The sequence below is a fragment of the Scyliorhinus canicula genome, chromosome 10, assembly GCF_902713615.1.
Source record: "Scyliorhinus canicula chromosome 10, sScyCan1.1, whole genome shotgun sequence".
Classification (NCBI taxonomy): Eukaryota; Metazoa; Chordata; class Chondrichthyes; order Carcharhiniformes; family Scyliorhinidae; genus Scyliorhinus; species Scyliorhinus canicula.
In genome coordinates this window covers 125,332,030-125,346,291 of record NC_052155.1, presented here as the reverse complement: position 1 = coordinate 125,346,291, position 14,262 = coordinate 125,332,030, and the positions used below count along the sequence as shown (strand labels likewise).

The following is a 14,262-nucleotide window of genomic DNA, read 5'->3' as shown; positions in this document are numbered from 1 at the left end:
CTTTGGCCCTCCAAGCCTGCACTTGCGCCCATCATGATGCCCGTCTAAAATAAAATCTACTGAACTTCCTGGGTCCCTATCCCTTGATTCCCATCCTATTGTCAAGATGCCTCTTAAACGTCACTATTGTACCTGCTTCCACCACCTCCCCTAGTAGAGAACTCCAGGAACTCTATGTAAAAAAATTTGCCTTGCACATCTCCTGTAAACTTTGCCGCTCGCACCTTGTCCCCTAGTAATTGAATTTTCCACCCTGGAAAAAAGCTTCTATCCACTCGGTTCATGCCACTCAATTTTGTAAACTTCTATCAGGTTATACCTCAACCTCCGTTGTTCCAGCAAAAATAGTCCATGTTTATCCAACCTCTCCTCGTAGCCAATATGCCCTAGATCAGGCAACATCTAAATGTCTTCTGTACCCTCTCTAAAGCCTCCACGTCCTTTTGGCGATCAGAATTGTATGCAACATTCGAAGTATGGCCTAACTAGGGTTCTATACAGCTGCAGCACGACTTGCCAACTTTTATACTCAATGCCCTCGCTGTGATGAAGGCCAGCAAGCCGCATGTCTTCTCGACTACCTTCTCCTCCCGTGTTACCACTTTCAGTGATCTGTTGACTTGTATTTCCAGATCTCTCTGCCTGTCAATACCCACAAGGGTCCTGCCATTTACTGTACACTTCCCACCTATATTACCTCACTTTGTTCAGATTAAAATGCCATCTGCCATTTCTTCACCCAAGTCTCCAAACGATCCAAGTCCTGCTGCATCCTCTGACAATCCTCATCACTATTTGCAATTCCACCAACCTTTTGTGTTGTCCGCAAACTTACCAGTTACATTTTCCTCCAAATTATTTATATATACACTACAAACGGCAAAGGTCCACCACTAGATATAGCCCTCCATTCAGAAAAGCACCCTTCCACTGCTATCCTCTTCCATGACCGAGCCAGTTCTGTATCCAACTTGCCAGCTCACCTCTAATCCCATGTGACTTCATCTTTTGTACCAGTCTGCCACGAGGGGCCTTGTCAAAGGCTTTACTGAAATCTATGTAGACAACATCCACTGCCCTTCCTTTAACAATCATCTTCTCATCACTTCCTCAAAAAGCTCAATCAAGTTAGAAACCAATAACTGTCAGTGTGGAGTTTGCACATTCTCCCGGTCTCACCCCACAACCCAAAGATGTGCGGGGAGGTGGATTGGCCATGCTAAATTGCCCCCTAATTGGAAAAAAAAAATGAATTGGGTACTTTAAATTTGAAAACAAAGTTAGAAACCAATGTAATATGAAATAATTTGATATGAAATTTAAATTTGGAAAAGCATTTGTTCCGCCATTGTGTTAGTGGCAAAGGAGTTGGGCAGGAATGTTTTGGCCATGATTGACCAGGGGACTCTTTGATAGCCCAGCAATCAACTGATGGCGAGTTCCACCATTGAAAAACAGACCCTGCCTAAGAATCTCACTCGTTTCCAGTGCAGGGTGCCAGAACTTATTTAATCGCCATGACATGGGGTGAGTAGATGTGATGCACACTGCTGGTACTGTCGTGGGGAACAGCGCACCCGACAGTATTCCTGCCTGATATTCCTACTGAAAGTGAAATATTGCATGCAGAATGAAATGAGAGTATTAAATAGAAAATATTGGATACTTAGCATTTAAAAAATCTTTTTTTTTGACAATAAAGCACATATTTAGGACCTCTATCGCAGAAAGTCAATGAAAATTAAATTAAAACATAAAGGGATACACAAATCTGAGGTTCTTTCATTCTTCAGCTTAATCACTTATCAATGCTGAGACCCAATGGCAGTTACTATCTAATTTCACCAGCGAGCCGAGCAAGCCAAAACAAATTATATTTTATGATCCATACTGGATACAGAAAATCTAGTGTCAGAAGTCTGGAAAATTACAGTAGATAACTTGGTACAGTATGTTAAAATTATTACCTTGTGGCGAAGCTTAGGCGATTTGGAAAGCTTCAGAAAGGTTGCATGGGGCTTGAACTCATTGCTGTCTTCAATATTCACACCCAATTCTCGAAACAATATCTCGACGGATTCTGTCAAAAAGGCCGAAAGAGAGCAGCACTTCCATTGTCAGAAAGGAATTCGCTTAGGCTGGATGAGTAATTCAGCTGCACCCAGAAATACCTTTCAAACTGCTAATAACTAACTGAGCTCAAAAAATTAGACTTTGATGAATATTTGCAAGACCTGTGTCTCCTGATGCAGACAATGAACCCTTATTTCACTATTTCGAAATACTATCTAAAATCCTATCAATATAATTATTACTGAAATGGCAAAGTACTGCGGATTTTGGATTCGGAAACCAAAAATAAAAACAGAAAGCTGGAAAAAAAGCCGCAGGTCCAGCAACATCTGTAGGGAAGGAAAACAGAGTTCATGTTTCAAGCCCACATGACCCTTCTTCGTAACTAACGAGGGGGGAAAATGAGATGTATAAAAGAGGGTGTAGAACAGCTGGAACAGCAATGAGTGGGAGTTGGGAGAGTTTGCAACAAAGATGAATCATTGGTGCGATCTCCTCTACATTAGGAAGACTAAACAGATGGCTGACCACATTGCGGAACACCTTCACTCAGCCCACTAGGATGACTCCGACCTGCCTGTTACTTACCATTTCAACTCAGCATCTTGACCCCACGCCCACACGTCTGTCCTTGACTTGCTGCAATGCTCCAGTGAAACCCAAGCAGAACCTCATCTTCCAAGCAGGCATGTTACTGCCCTCAGGACACATGGAGTTCAACAACTTTAGACCGTGGTCTTTATCCTCCATCTTTTTTTTTAAAATTTAAATTAGCCAATTATTTTTTCCAATTAAGGGGCAATTTAGCATGGCCAATCCACCTACTCTGCACATTTTTGGGTTGTGGGGGCGAAACCCACGCAAACACGGGGAGAATGTGCAAACTCCACACGGACAGTGACCCAGAGCCGGGATCAAACCTGGGACCTCAGCGCCGTGAGGCGGTTGTGCTAACCACTAGGCCACCGTGCTGCCCCTTTATCCTCCATCTTAACCATTTTTAAAAAATATCCCAAATATTTTTTGTTCCTATGCTAAAACCTCCATCCCCCTCCCCCACTGAGCCATCTGTCACTTGTTCTTTTTTAAAATTTAGAGTATCCAATTCTTTTTTTCCCCAATTAAGGAGCAATTTAGCGTGACCAATCCACCTACCCTGCACATATTTGGGTTGCGGGGGCGAAACCCACGCAAACATGGGGAGAATGTGCAAGCTCCACATGACAGTGACCCACAGCCGGGAATGAACCTGGGACCTCGGCGCCGTAAGGCAGCAGTGCCAACGGCTGTGCCACCGTGCTGCCCTCGTCACTTGTTCTTAAGTTTTGCTCCATCTTGGTTGCAATCTCTCACTATCAGTGTTCCAAATTCTCCACCCACTCTTGAATATAACCACATTTTTCCCTCACTTTAGTTTTGAAGGGGCATGCAGACTCACAACGTTAACATAGAGAAAGACAGCACAGAACAGGCCCTTCGGCCCACGATGTTGTGCCAAACTTTTGTCCTAGGTTTTGGACACTAAGGGCAATTTATCATGGCCAATCCACCCAACCTGCACATCTTTGGACTGTCTCACTTCCCTCCCTACAGATGCTGCGTTTTTCCAACTTTCGCTGTAATTATTCCACAATGTGGTCAGCCGTCTGTTTAGTCTCCCTAAATGTAGAGGAGACCACACCTATGCCATCTTTGACGTATGGCATATATGATAGGCAAGATATTGTTAAAGATGGGGATTTAACAGAGGCCCGGATATCAATTTTCTCCTCATTTGGCACAGAATTGTGGGGTGGCAGGCGGCACACGAGAATTTATGAATGTTTAAGCGAACAAAAACTTTCTAGGCTAGAAAAGAAAGTTTAATGTGGAAAGGAAGTGGCATTTCAAATTATTACAGCTACACAAGATTAAATAATTTACAAACTAGGAAAAAAAGAGAAGTTATTGAATTTTTATAGCACACGACAACTTTGGGCTTTTGTGGTCAAGGAAGCATTTGTAAAAAAGCTCGAGGAAACACAACATGGAGGGAATTCACAGACAGCAAATCCCACAAGCAGCAATGAGGGAATGACAAGGTAACTATAAGCACTACATCAGGTCGAGGAAAATATGTTGACCAGGGTACAGGGATTTACTTCAAAGTTGTGCCGTGGGATATTTTATATCCACCCAAGAGACATCTGAAAGACAGCTCTTCCAATTAATGAAATATTAAAGGGCTGGTGCATTGAAGTGTCAGCCGTGATTGTGCATCAAGTCCCTGGAGAGGTAGCACACTCCACTCAGCTCCAAGGAGGCTACTTAGCATTCAGAACCAGACCATAATGCTCCTTTTCCTGCAATTAAATCACATTAGCAGTGTGCAGACATCTAATAGGTAAAAGTCTAACTAGCTTTTTTGGAAACAGAAAATCAAATGGATAATAGTGATTAGGGGAAGAATCCAATTTTGCTAATGGAAGCCAAAAGGGAAAAGAGGCATACTTGTTTATAGAAGGTAATTCTGCTTGCACAGCTATACAAATAAAGGGGTGTTTTAAATTCAACTTCATCACTTCCCTATTTTCACAAAAGACTTGCAGGAACATAAAGTACTCAAGTTTATATAGGCTCTCACTTTAAGTTAATTTTTTTATACAATGTTATTACGCAAAAGGCTTTATCAAATAGGGTCCAAGGCAATAAGTCAGCTCTTGAATCATGTACTGACCGGCCACTGCTTTCAGGTTAGATTTTACTTTATCGCTGGTATCTTCTGCCAGTTTTGCAAAGAGAACCTGGCCATTAAATTGTCCTATTCCCTGGAATTGCAGATTTAGAGGTGTTCCCTCTAGGATGGTGTCCACTTTGCTCTTACACTGTTGTAATGCTGACACAGCTCTGGGAAAGGAGAAACATTTGAAGAAGAATTTGTTTCACAGGCAAATGCATTTCTTACACCACTTCTGTCAGGCATTTATTTTTAAAAATCTCAACACCTGTAAATTATAATACTATTTAAATAAACAACTTTCCTGGTCAATAGTCTCCAACACAAACTGCTCCTTACCTCTCAAATATTCATCAGAACAAAAACCGGACACATTCAAAAACATAAAATCATGGTTAATTATCATGGCTGATTTTCTGATTTTCTGTTCCACATACATGCAACACTCACCAAAGCAGCTCACACATTTTCAACAAGTAAAAGTTACGCTGAGAATGCAGAACCAATTTCGTAAGGTCGGATTATCAAATCAATGTCCAAACATCATCCCTCATCAGGTTTGAGCTCAAGTATGAGCACTTGTGAACTTAAACGGACTGGGTTGGGCAATGATGGGGAAGATTTGCACCTTTTGCTACACTGAGCCAGCACGGTGGTACTGTGGTGATTGCCCCTTTTAAGGGCAACACAGCAGAGTAGTGGTCACTTGACTTGGTAGACCAATGGAGACTCGGTGGGTAATCAAGCAGAGGGTGGGGTCCTCTCTTAGGCAGGGGACATGTAGGGAACTAGATGCAGCCATGTGGCTGCATTCTTATTAATAAATGCTTTGTGTTCATTAATGGAGTCTCTGAAAGTGCATATTTACAAGTACCCTAGGCTGGATTGCAGATTCCTGAATTTCAGAGAACTGGGTTATGAAGGTAAATAATCCACTCTGGAACTATTGTCTAGATCATAAGAATGAGGGGAGAGTTATCTGGTCATCAATTCCAAAGTTGTGCACAACATTCAGGGACTATCAAAAGAAAATAAATTGTCCAGATTTTTATGCAAGTGAATCAGATTTCCAGGAAGAATAGTGTGGGTGTATATAATAAATGTACATTTAATTTAATAAGTTATTAGAATTCAGGACTATTAGATCTAGAATCACAGCAAGGAACATGATAGCATGTTTGAAAGTGCAGCTAAAAGGGTTGGTCTTTTGCGTTACTAGGTTAGATGCATGATGAAATATTAGGAAGTATCAGATGAGAACTTTGAGCCAGAAGGTGACAAGTGTATATCAGCAGCAGAATGCATTTATTACAGATAGGTCAGTCCAGGGTCAAATATGATGCCGAAGTTCAAATCTATAGTGTCCAGGAAGGCCAGTGGTGGATTTCTTTTTAACAAATTGGTTTATGGGATGGATGCATTTCTGCCAAAGTCAGGATTTATTGTCCATCCCCATTGCTTTCAGGGAGGTGGCGACACATCACCTTTTTGAATCAATGCAGTCCCTTTGTGAAGGTACTCCCATGGTGCTGTTGGTTATGAAGCTCCAGGGTGTTGACTGTTATGGGCCAGGGTTTGGAGAATCCCAAAGTGTATCATGGAGTTCACCTGACCCACAACTTATAATAGATAGTATGGGGAGCACACGGCCCACTCTACAGGTGTGGTACAGCAGAAATGGAAAAGTATTTTTTAAAGCAAAACAATGTTTATTCTATGAACCCGTTAACCTTTTTAAAACAGAATGAACATCTTAGCAACCATCAATTCAAATATAACCCCCAAAGAATACAGCACTTAAGTAATCCTTAAGCTGTCCTTTTAACATCCATAAGACTTTAAAAAAAAATCTTTAAACAGAAGCACATCAGGTTAAAGTCACTACTGAGAGCAGTTATTAGTTTTAAATCACGAAAGGACCGATTTACAGTTTTTAGATTAGAGAGAGAGACTCTGAAAGTGCATATTTACAAGTACCCTAGGCTGGATTGCAGATTCCTGAATTTCAGAGAACTGGGTTATGAAGGTAAATAATCCACTCTGGAACTATTGTCTAGATCGTAAGAATGAGAGGAGAGTTATTTGGTCATTAATTCCAAAGTTGTGCACAACATTCAGGGACTATCAAAAAGAAATTAAATTGTCCAGATTTTTATGTAGCAGGTGAATCAGAGCTATCCAGCTCTGAAAACAAAACTAAAACACACCCTGCAGAAAACCTAAAACTAAAGATCCACCCATACTGACATCACTGATAAATATCCATTTCTTAAAAGGTACATTTCTTAAAAACTCATTCCTTAAAAAGGTACTCTCACATGACACCTCCCCCAAGAAAAAAAAATAAACTATCAACTTCAAGATGGTTTCATTTTTCACCAGTTCACTATCCGAAAGAAATGCACAGTAAATATACACACTATTCCAAAAAAAAAAACAACACACACAAATAGGTATAATAACATAGTCCATTTTCTGTTCTTCTGCCAACTGGAATCCCTCTCGATGGACAGTCACTTTGAACAAGAAGGTCTCTGCACGATCCATCCATTTCTCTGCGCCTCGGCATTTCTCTTTAAAGTCAGATACTTTAGTTCAATCTGATCACAGAGTCCCATGTAATTCTCCGACACAGGAGCATTGGTTATCACAGCTTTCAGGCAGTCAAATGCTTGTTGAAACTCCGCTGTCCACTGAAATATTTTTTAAGCTTCTTTAGCAAGTCCATCAGTGGAGCAATCACACTACACTGGTTTAGGTACCATCACTATGGGAGAGCTCCATTGGCTGCAACCCACTTCAATTATGCTATTTTTAAACACACTCTCAATCTCTTTGTTAACCTGTGCCAATTTTAAAGGGTTAAGTCTGTACGGATGTTGTTTGATTGAAACATCATTTCCCAGATCTACATCATGTATAGCCATTTTAGTACATCCCAATTGATCTCCACAAACTTGCCCGTGATATCAATAACTTTCAGGTCAGTTCGCTTTTCCTCTGGAAAGTAACAACAATTTATCCCAATTTTTAAGACCATCCTCATTTTCCAATTTAATTTGAGGTATGTCAAATTCAGTCATCTGGATTTGATTTGTCACAGAGTTAGGATCATTAAAACTGCCTCCTTTTTCTCTCCTTCCCTTGTACCTTTTAAACATATTCACATGACACACTCAGTGAGTCTTCCTTCTATCTGATGTTTCTACCACATAATTGACCTCAAATAATTTCCTTTCAATCTGATAAGGTCCACAAAACCTAGCTTCTAAAGGCTCACCTACCACTGGTAACAATACTAAAACTTTATCTCCACTGGCAAAACTACAAACGTTGAATTTCTTGTCCACGACCAATTTCATCGCATTTTGTGCAACTTTCAAATGTTGTCTAGCCAATTCACCTGCTCTATTTAATCATTCGCTAAAATTTGAAATGTAATCCAATAATGCAAGTTCTGATTTCTCACTCACCAATTTTTCCTCAATCAATTTAAGTGGTCCTCTTACCTCATGACCAAAAATTAGTTCAAAAGGACTGAATTTGGTTGACTCATTAGGTGCATCCCTAATTGCAAACAGTACGAATGGAATTCCTTTATACCAATCCTCTGCATAATCATGACAATACGCCCTCATTGTCTTTAATGTCTGATACTACCTTTCTAATGCTCCCTGCTATTCTGAATGGTACGCAGTTGATTTAAATTGTTTTATTCCCAAGGCATCCACAAGACCCTCTGATCAGCAACCGCAACCTGTCTGCTCTTCTTCGGAGTCTTACCAGCCCTACTCTAGTTTCCCTTCAGTTAATTCACCTTAGTTTTGTTCCCACCCCCCTGCAAAACTAGTTTAAATCATCCCGTGACACTAGCAAACCTCACGGCCAGGATATTTATGCCCCTCCAGTTTAGATGCAACCCGTCTTTCTTGTACGTGCCCTGGAAGAGATCCCAATGGTCCAGATATATTGAACCCTCCTTCCTACACCAGCTGTTTAGCCACATGTTGAGCTGCACTACCTTCCTATTTCTAGCCTCACTGGCACGTGGCACAGGGAGTAATCCGGAGATTACAACCCTAAGAGGTCCGGCTTTTTAAACTTTCTACCCAAATCCCTAAACTGCCGCTGCAGGACCACATCATTCTTCCTACCTATGTCATTTAGTGCCAATATGTACACAACCTCTGGCTTGTCACCATCTCCCATCTGAATGCTTTCTGCCAATTCAGAGACATCCTGGACCCTGGCACTGGGGAGGCAACCTACCATCCTGGAGTCTCTTTCATGTCCACAGAAGCATCTATCTGTACTCCTCCCTAGTGTCCCCTATAACTATTACTCTAGTGCTCTTTGTCCCTCCCTGCTTAACAGAGCTAGACGTGGTGCCACTGCTCTGACTGCTGCTGCTGTTATCCCGATAGGCCATCCCCAGCCATTCCACCCCCCCCCCCCCTCCAATAGTATCCAACACATTATATCTGTTAGTGAGGGAGATGACCACAGGGGATTCCTGCACTGATTGCCTGCCCCTTCTAGCAGTCACCCATCTATCTGCCCACACATTAGGTGTCACCACATCAATAAAGCTCCTGTCTATGATGCTTTCCGCCACCTTCATGCTCCTAAGTGCATCCAACTACTGCTCCAACCTATCCACGTGGTCTGCTAGGAGCTACAATTGGGTCTACTTTCTGCAGGTGTAGTCGTCCAAGACTCTGGAAGCTTACAGATCTCCCACATCTCACAAGTGCAGCACTTAACTCCACTGACCGACATTTCTATCACCAATTATTTATTAAACTCGTACCCTCACTTATTGCTGCAGATACCAAAGATAGGTCTTTATTTCACTTGCCTTCCCAGAATGCTCCCTGGATCTCTTTCTGCAGATTAACAGTAACAAAGCAACAAAACAAAATACTGCTCCAAATTACTAAATTTCAATTCCACTCAGGCTGTCTCCCACTTCACATGCGTGTCATAATATACACAAGTATATGATGGTACATAGACACACACTGTCTGACACACTGCAAGACCAATCAACACACACAACACAACAGCCAATCACCAGTTAGGGCACGGTCACCATAAAGCCAGAGGGCACTAGTTTTCCCGCTCATTCGGGATGCAGCCTCTGAGACAGACAGAGCCCGCAGTCAGTAGCACAAACCTCTACCATGTGCTAGCAGTATAGGCAGGTCAGGTTAGGCATAGGTCTTCAGTCAACCTAACATAGTGTCGACCCACAGTGCAAGTATGTTTAACAGCTCAGTTAAATAAAATAGAGTTGTACTTCTACAATTGTTGGTAGCCTGTCTATGTTACTGCTTGGGTAAAGACAGTCTTCACAGATCCAGAGTACCCAACACATCAATGCGCAAAGTTTACTGAGAGTGCACTTGTGCCTCTCTCTTGTATAGAACTCAGCTGGGCTGAGATGACTTGCACACCAGTTCAGCTTCAAACAGAATAATGCAATTTACACCTTTTGCATCTAAATCAGTCTTCAGGTAATTGACCGATAACTGCCACTCAGCTATTTGGGTGGGGCCAGCTCCTTTTATCCGACCAACTGGACCACTAAACGTATAACTGAAATAAAACAGGAAAATTAGATTTACCATTACCTCTCTAATTACCACTCTGCTCCAAATTACCAGATTTCAATCCCATTGTGGCTGCCTCACTCAGGATGTATCCCAATTCACGTGCGCAAAGCTTACTCAGAGCTGGTTAGGGACATGTTTTCAGAGTGGATGTTCGCTGGGCTAGAGGAGCTGCGGGAGAGGTTTGAGGTTTACCAAGGTTGGGGGAGGGGGTTAGTTTAGTTACTGGTAGGTGCGGGAATTTACGCATAACGAGATGCCTATGTTACCTCAGGTACCGGAGTATATGCTTCTAGGGAAAATGCTGCTACCGGGTGAGGTGGTGGTGGTGGGGGGGGGGGCAGGATTGGGGATATATATAGGTGGTTGGAAGAGCAGGGCAAAGACATTAGTAAAAAGGATCACGTGTAAATGGGAGGTGGAGTTGGGGAGGGGACTTGGTGTGAGGTAATGCAGCAAGTGAACGAAACCTCATCCTTTACAATACAATTTGATACAATTTAAGGTGGTGCACAGGGTCCACATGACTGATTCGGATGAGTGTTTTTTTTCCAGGGGTAGTAGATGGATGTGAAAGTGTGGGAATGGGCTGGCAAATCATGCTCATATGTTTGGGTGGGGAGGGGGAAGTGCTGAGGAGTTGGAAAACATTTGGAACAGTGTTTGGGACCCTATCAATATGACCCTATCCCATTCCTGCCAATGGGAGCTTTCTCTCAAAAATATCTATTTTCTAAGTGGCATTTTAAAATCTGAAGTTATCCTTTACTGCCAGTATTCGGTGAGTTCTTCTAGGAAGCAAGTGAGAAAAGATGAAGTGCCTCCTTCAATGCACAGGCTAATTACTGGTTGATGAAAAAAAAGCTTTGTGAAGAGCAAAGTTTCATATAGGCTTCAATAGAATAAAATTGCGTACATTTTGAAGAGGTAATATATACAAATACTGAAAAGGATATGATAAGTGCCATTTATGACCAAAATTTATGGGTTGCCTCCCTTTTCTCAATTTAATGGTGGGAGTAAAATTGTTCTCATCTATCTCCTCAGCTTTCAAAACACTTTCCAGGTTAAACAGCAACTTGAGTACTTCTTTCAATTTACTATATTGTAACTGTTGCTCACAATGTTCTTCACTGAGGACACCAAGAACAGATTGGGTGATCTCTCCTGCATTACAGCTTAATCACAGGCCTTTCCTTTCTTTTCCCACCTTCCCCCTTTGACTTTCTTCAAACCCATCACATTTTCCCCTGAAAATCAATTCAAAATGATTCTTTATTCCCGAGGGGTTTCTTCTCAGCCTAGTAACTTCTAACCCCAGAACGATTCTTCATGCTCAGATCCTCCCTCAAGACAGGTGAATTTTCCAGCATAATTCAACTCCTCAATTTTAACTCCTCATAAGCTTGATCTTTTCAATCCTGGTGCAAGCTTTCACCCATATCACAGCGCAGTGAGCCATTGAGACTTTAGACCTCTAGCTGTGCTCTCTCTACCAGATCCTAGCAGACCAACCTACCAGTCAGTGATATTTTAGGAAAGGCTGTGACCTGATATTCATAATTTCTTCTGTACCCTTCTTCATGGCACCATGAATCATGGGGGCCTTGGATCCAGGTAGAAATGTTGATCGACTATTCTTTAGACCCCCAGCTCTATCATATCCAGGAATCAAAGGGTCAGTTGAAGTTATACCCTTTTACAAACTGACATCCTAAAATTTCCTTGAGACTGGAGGCTAGAATCCACCAGCAGCAAGCTGCTTTGCTCTTGTCTGTGAAAGTGAATACCTTGCAGCTTTTTATGGGAAAAACAATCTAAGCCTTCCCCCTAATCTTTAGCAGCGCATCAACCAGGCACGTTGTCAAGCAGACATCAACATAGGCCACATGACTCCCTCACCGTGCCCCAGATGTAAAGATAAAGTGCCAATAAAACTTCCATAACATTCCACTAGTATACCTCACAATGCAGGTGGTTAATATTATGGTCACTGTTTGCAACTCTTTCAAGTTTGGTATCATTGGAAAATTTTGAAATGCTCTGTATTTCAAGATCCCAGACAATTTACAAAGTCAGTGATCCTAGTACTGACCTGGAGGAAAGCCCTGACGTTTTACCTTCCTGCACAACTCATTGCTTTCAGTCTTTAAGTCAGTCTCTTAAAATCCAATTGAACCCATATTTTAGCCTTAATTTTGTTAATTGATCCGTTATGTGTTACTCTGTCAAAAGCTTCCTGAAAATCCTTAGACAACAGTCACCGCATTCCCTTCAACAACTTTCTCTCTTACTTCATCAAAAAATTCAATTAAATTGAATGGAAGGGACAGCGCAATCAATAACAGAAAAAGCATTAAAAAATAACAACTCGTCTCAGAGTGAAGGGGTTGTAATTACCAAAATGGATTGAATTTTAAAAAATACCACAGTTGTTGTTTTAGTTTTAACAAATGACACTTGGGGTTTGTTTTTGAAAACTCACCATTATTCTTAGAATTCCCCATATACCAAAAAGGGTCGATATTCTAAATGGTGAACAGGGATTCTCACTCCCTGACACCAATGCAGGCTTTGGTGGGTGCTATTCAGGTCAAACTATATTTTCAAGTTATTCCCCGGTATAACCCATACCTTCACCGAAGATTTTATCTACTTACCAATTAGTAGCATCGATGTCCTGGGTCTATCGATGTCCTGGGTCCTGCATTGCTAAGTAAAGTAGACTTTAGGAATAACCACTTTTTCAGGTTAAGTTAAATTATTTTATTATTATATTTTTTCTTTTAAAAGCTGCAAACACTTTCTTTATAGATAAGTAAAAAGATCTTGCTTCTGGATCCTGCTGGTTGGTTGAAGGGACCTTCAGGCCTACCTTGACAATCAATCTTCTTTAAAGTCTGGTCTTCATGAGATGTATTCGCTGGTTAGCTCCGTTGCTGTGTCTTGTCGATCCCATGTACTGAGCTACAAGAGCTGGCTCTGCTAGCTATCTCTCAGTTGACTGACTTCTGTTTAAATTCTAGTCTTCCTTAGATGTATAGCCGTTTAAGCTCGGCTGCTTGTCTTGTCTTTCCCATGACCGAGCTGCGAAAGCCGAATCTGCTTCTCTTGTTCCTTCTCTCTCTCTCTCTGAGTTGTGGTTCTCTGCTTCTGGTCTCTGGGTTTATATTCTCTTAATTACAGTTATTCAGTTTTTATGACCTTATTGTCAATTAACTTATTTAATTTTGATTGTTAAAAAGTATCTTTGATCTAAACATTCTAATACAACTAAGTATTCATTTTGGGCATGGCTTCACTTCTCAGATCTGATTACATTGTCCTTTGTGATGTTCAAAGTTCCTTTGTGATATTCAAAATGCTTTGGTTTCAAGAGGTGTTACTTTTAATTCCTGTGATTTCAATAGTTTGATTTGCCAATTGTCCCCAGCTCATAACTTTGACTTTGATTTTGACTTTAAATTATGTTTCTCGTAGACAGGTTGTCTCCCATTTTCTTTTCATTTACTTGATGTAAGTAGAATTTCACACTTAGAATTGACACCAAATTCAACTGAACCTAATCCTTTCCTTTCCAGTTGTTTACTAAGAGAGTTAATTTCAATGAAGGTGTGAACCATTGTTTTTAACTTCATACAAGTGTGTTTGCCAAGTCTGCTTGAGAGAAAGAATCTGCATTTTATAATCTGCTCTTTGCAGCTGCTATCAACCCTTTTGTGGGATATTTCCCTGTATCCTCTCCTGTTTCTCTCAGACCAGATATTGCCAGACTTCCAAGTTTCAAATGACACATCTTTCCATATTTTCAATTACAGGTTGTCTAGCATAATACAAGTTTTGAAAGTGAAATATCCTGGC

General features: G+C 41.2%; 1 protein-coding gene across 2 annotated transcripts in view; it reads right to left on the bottom strand.

The window, feature by feature from the left end:
- LOC119972947 (A-kinase anchor protein 7) overlaps window positions 1–14,262 on the bottom strand; it is a 48,425-nt gene that overhangs the window by 17,704 nt on the left and 16,459 nt on the right. For both annotated transcript variants that reach the window (XM_038810479.1, XM_038810480.1), the window contains 2 exons: window positions 4,790–4,959; window positions 1,968–2,080 (listed from right to left, as the gene is read on the bottom strand). In XM_038810479.1, the coding sequence (XP_038666407.1) occupies window positions 1,968–2,080; window positions 4,790–4,959 (283 nt within the window). The remainder of the gene's footprint in view (window positions 1–1,967; window positions 2,081–4,789; window positions 4,960–14,262) is intronic.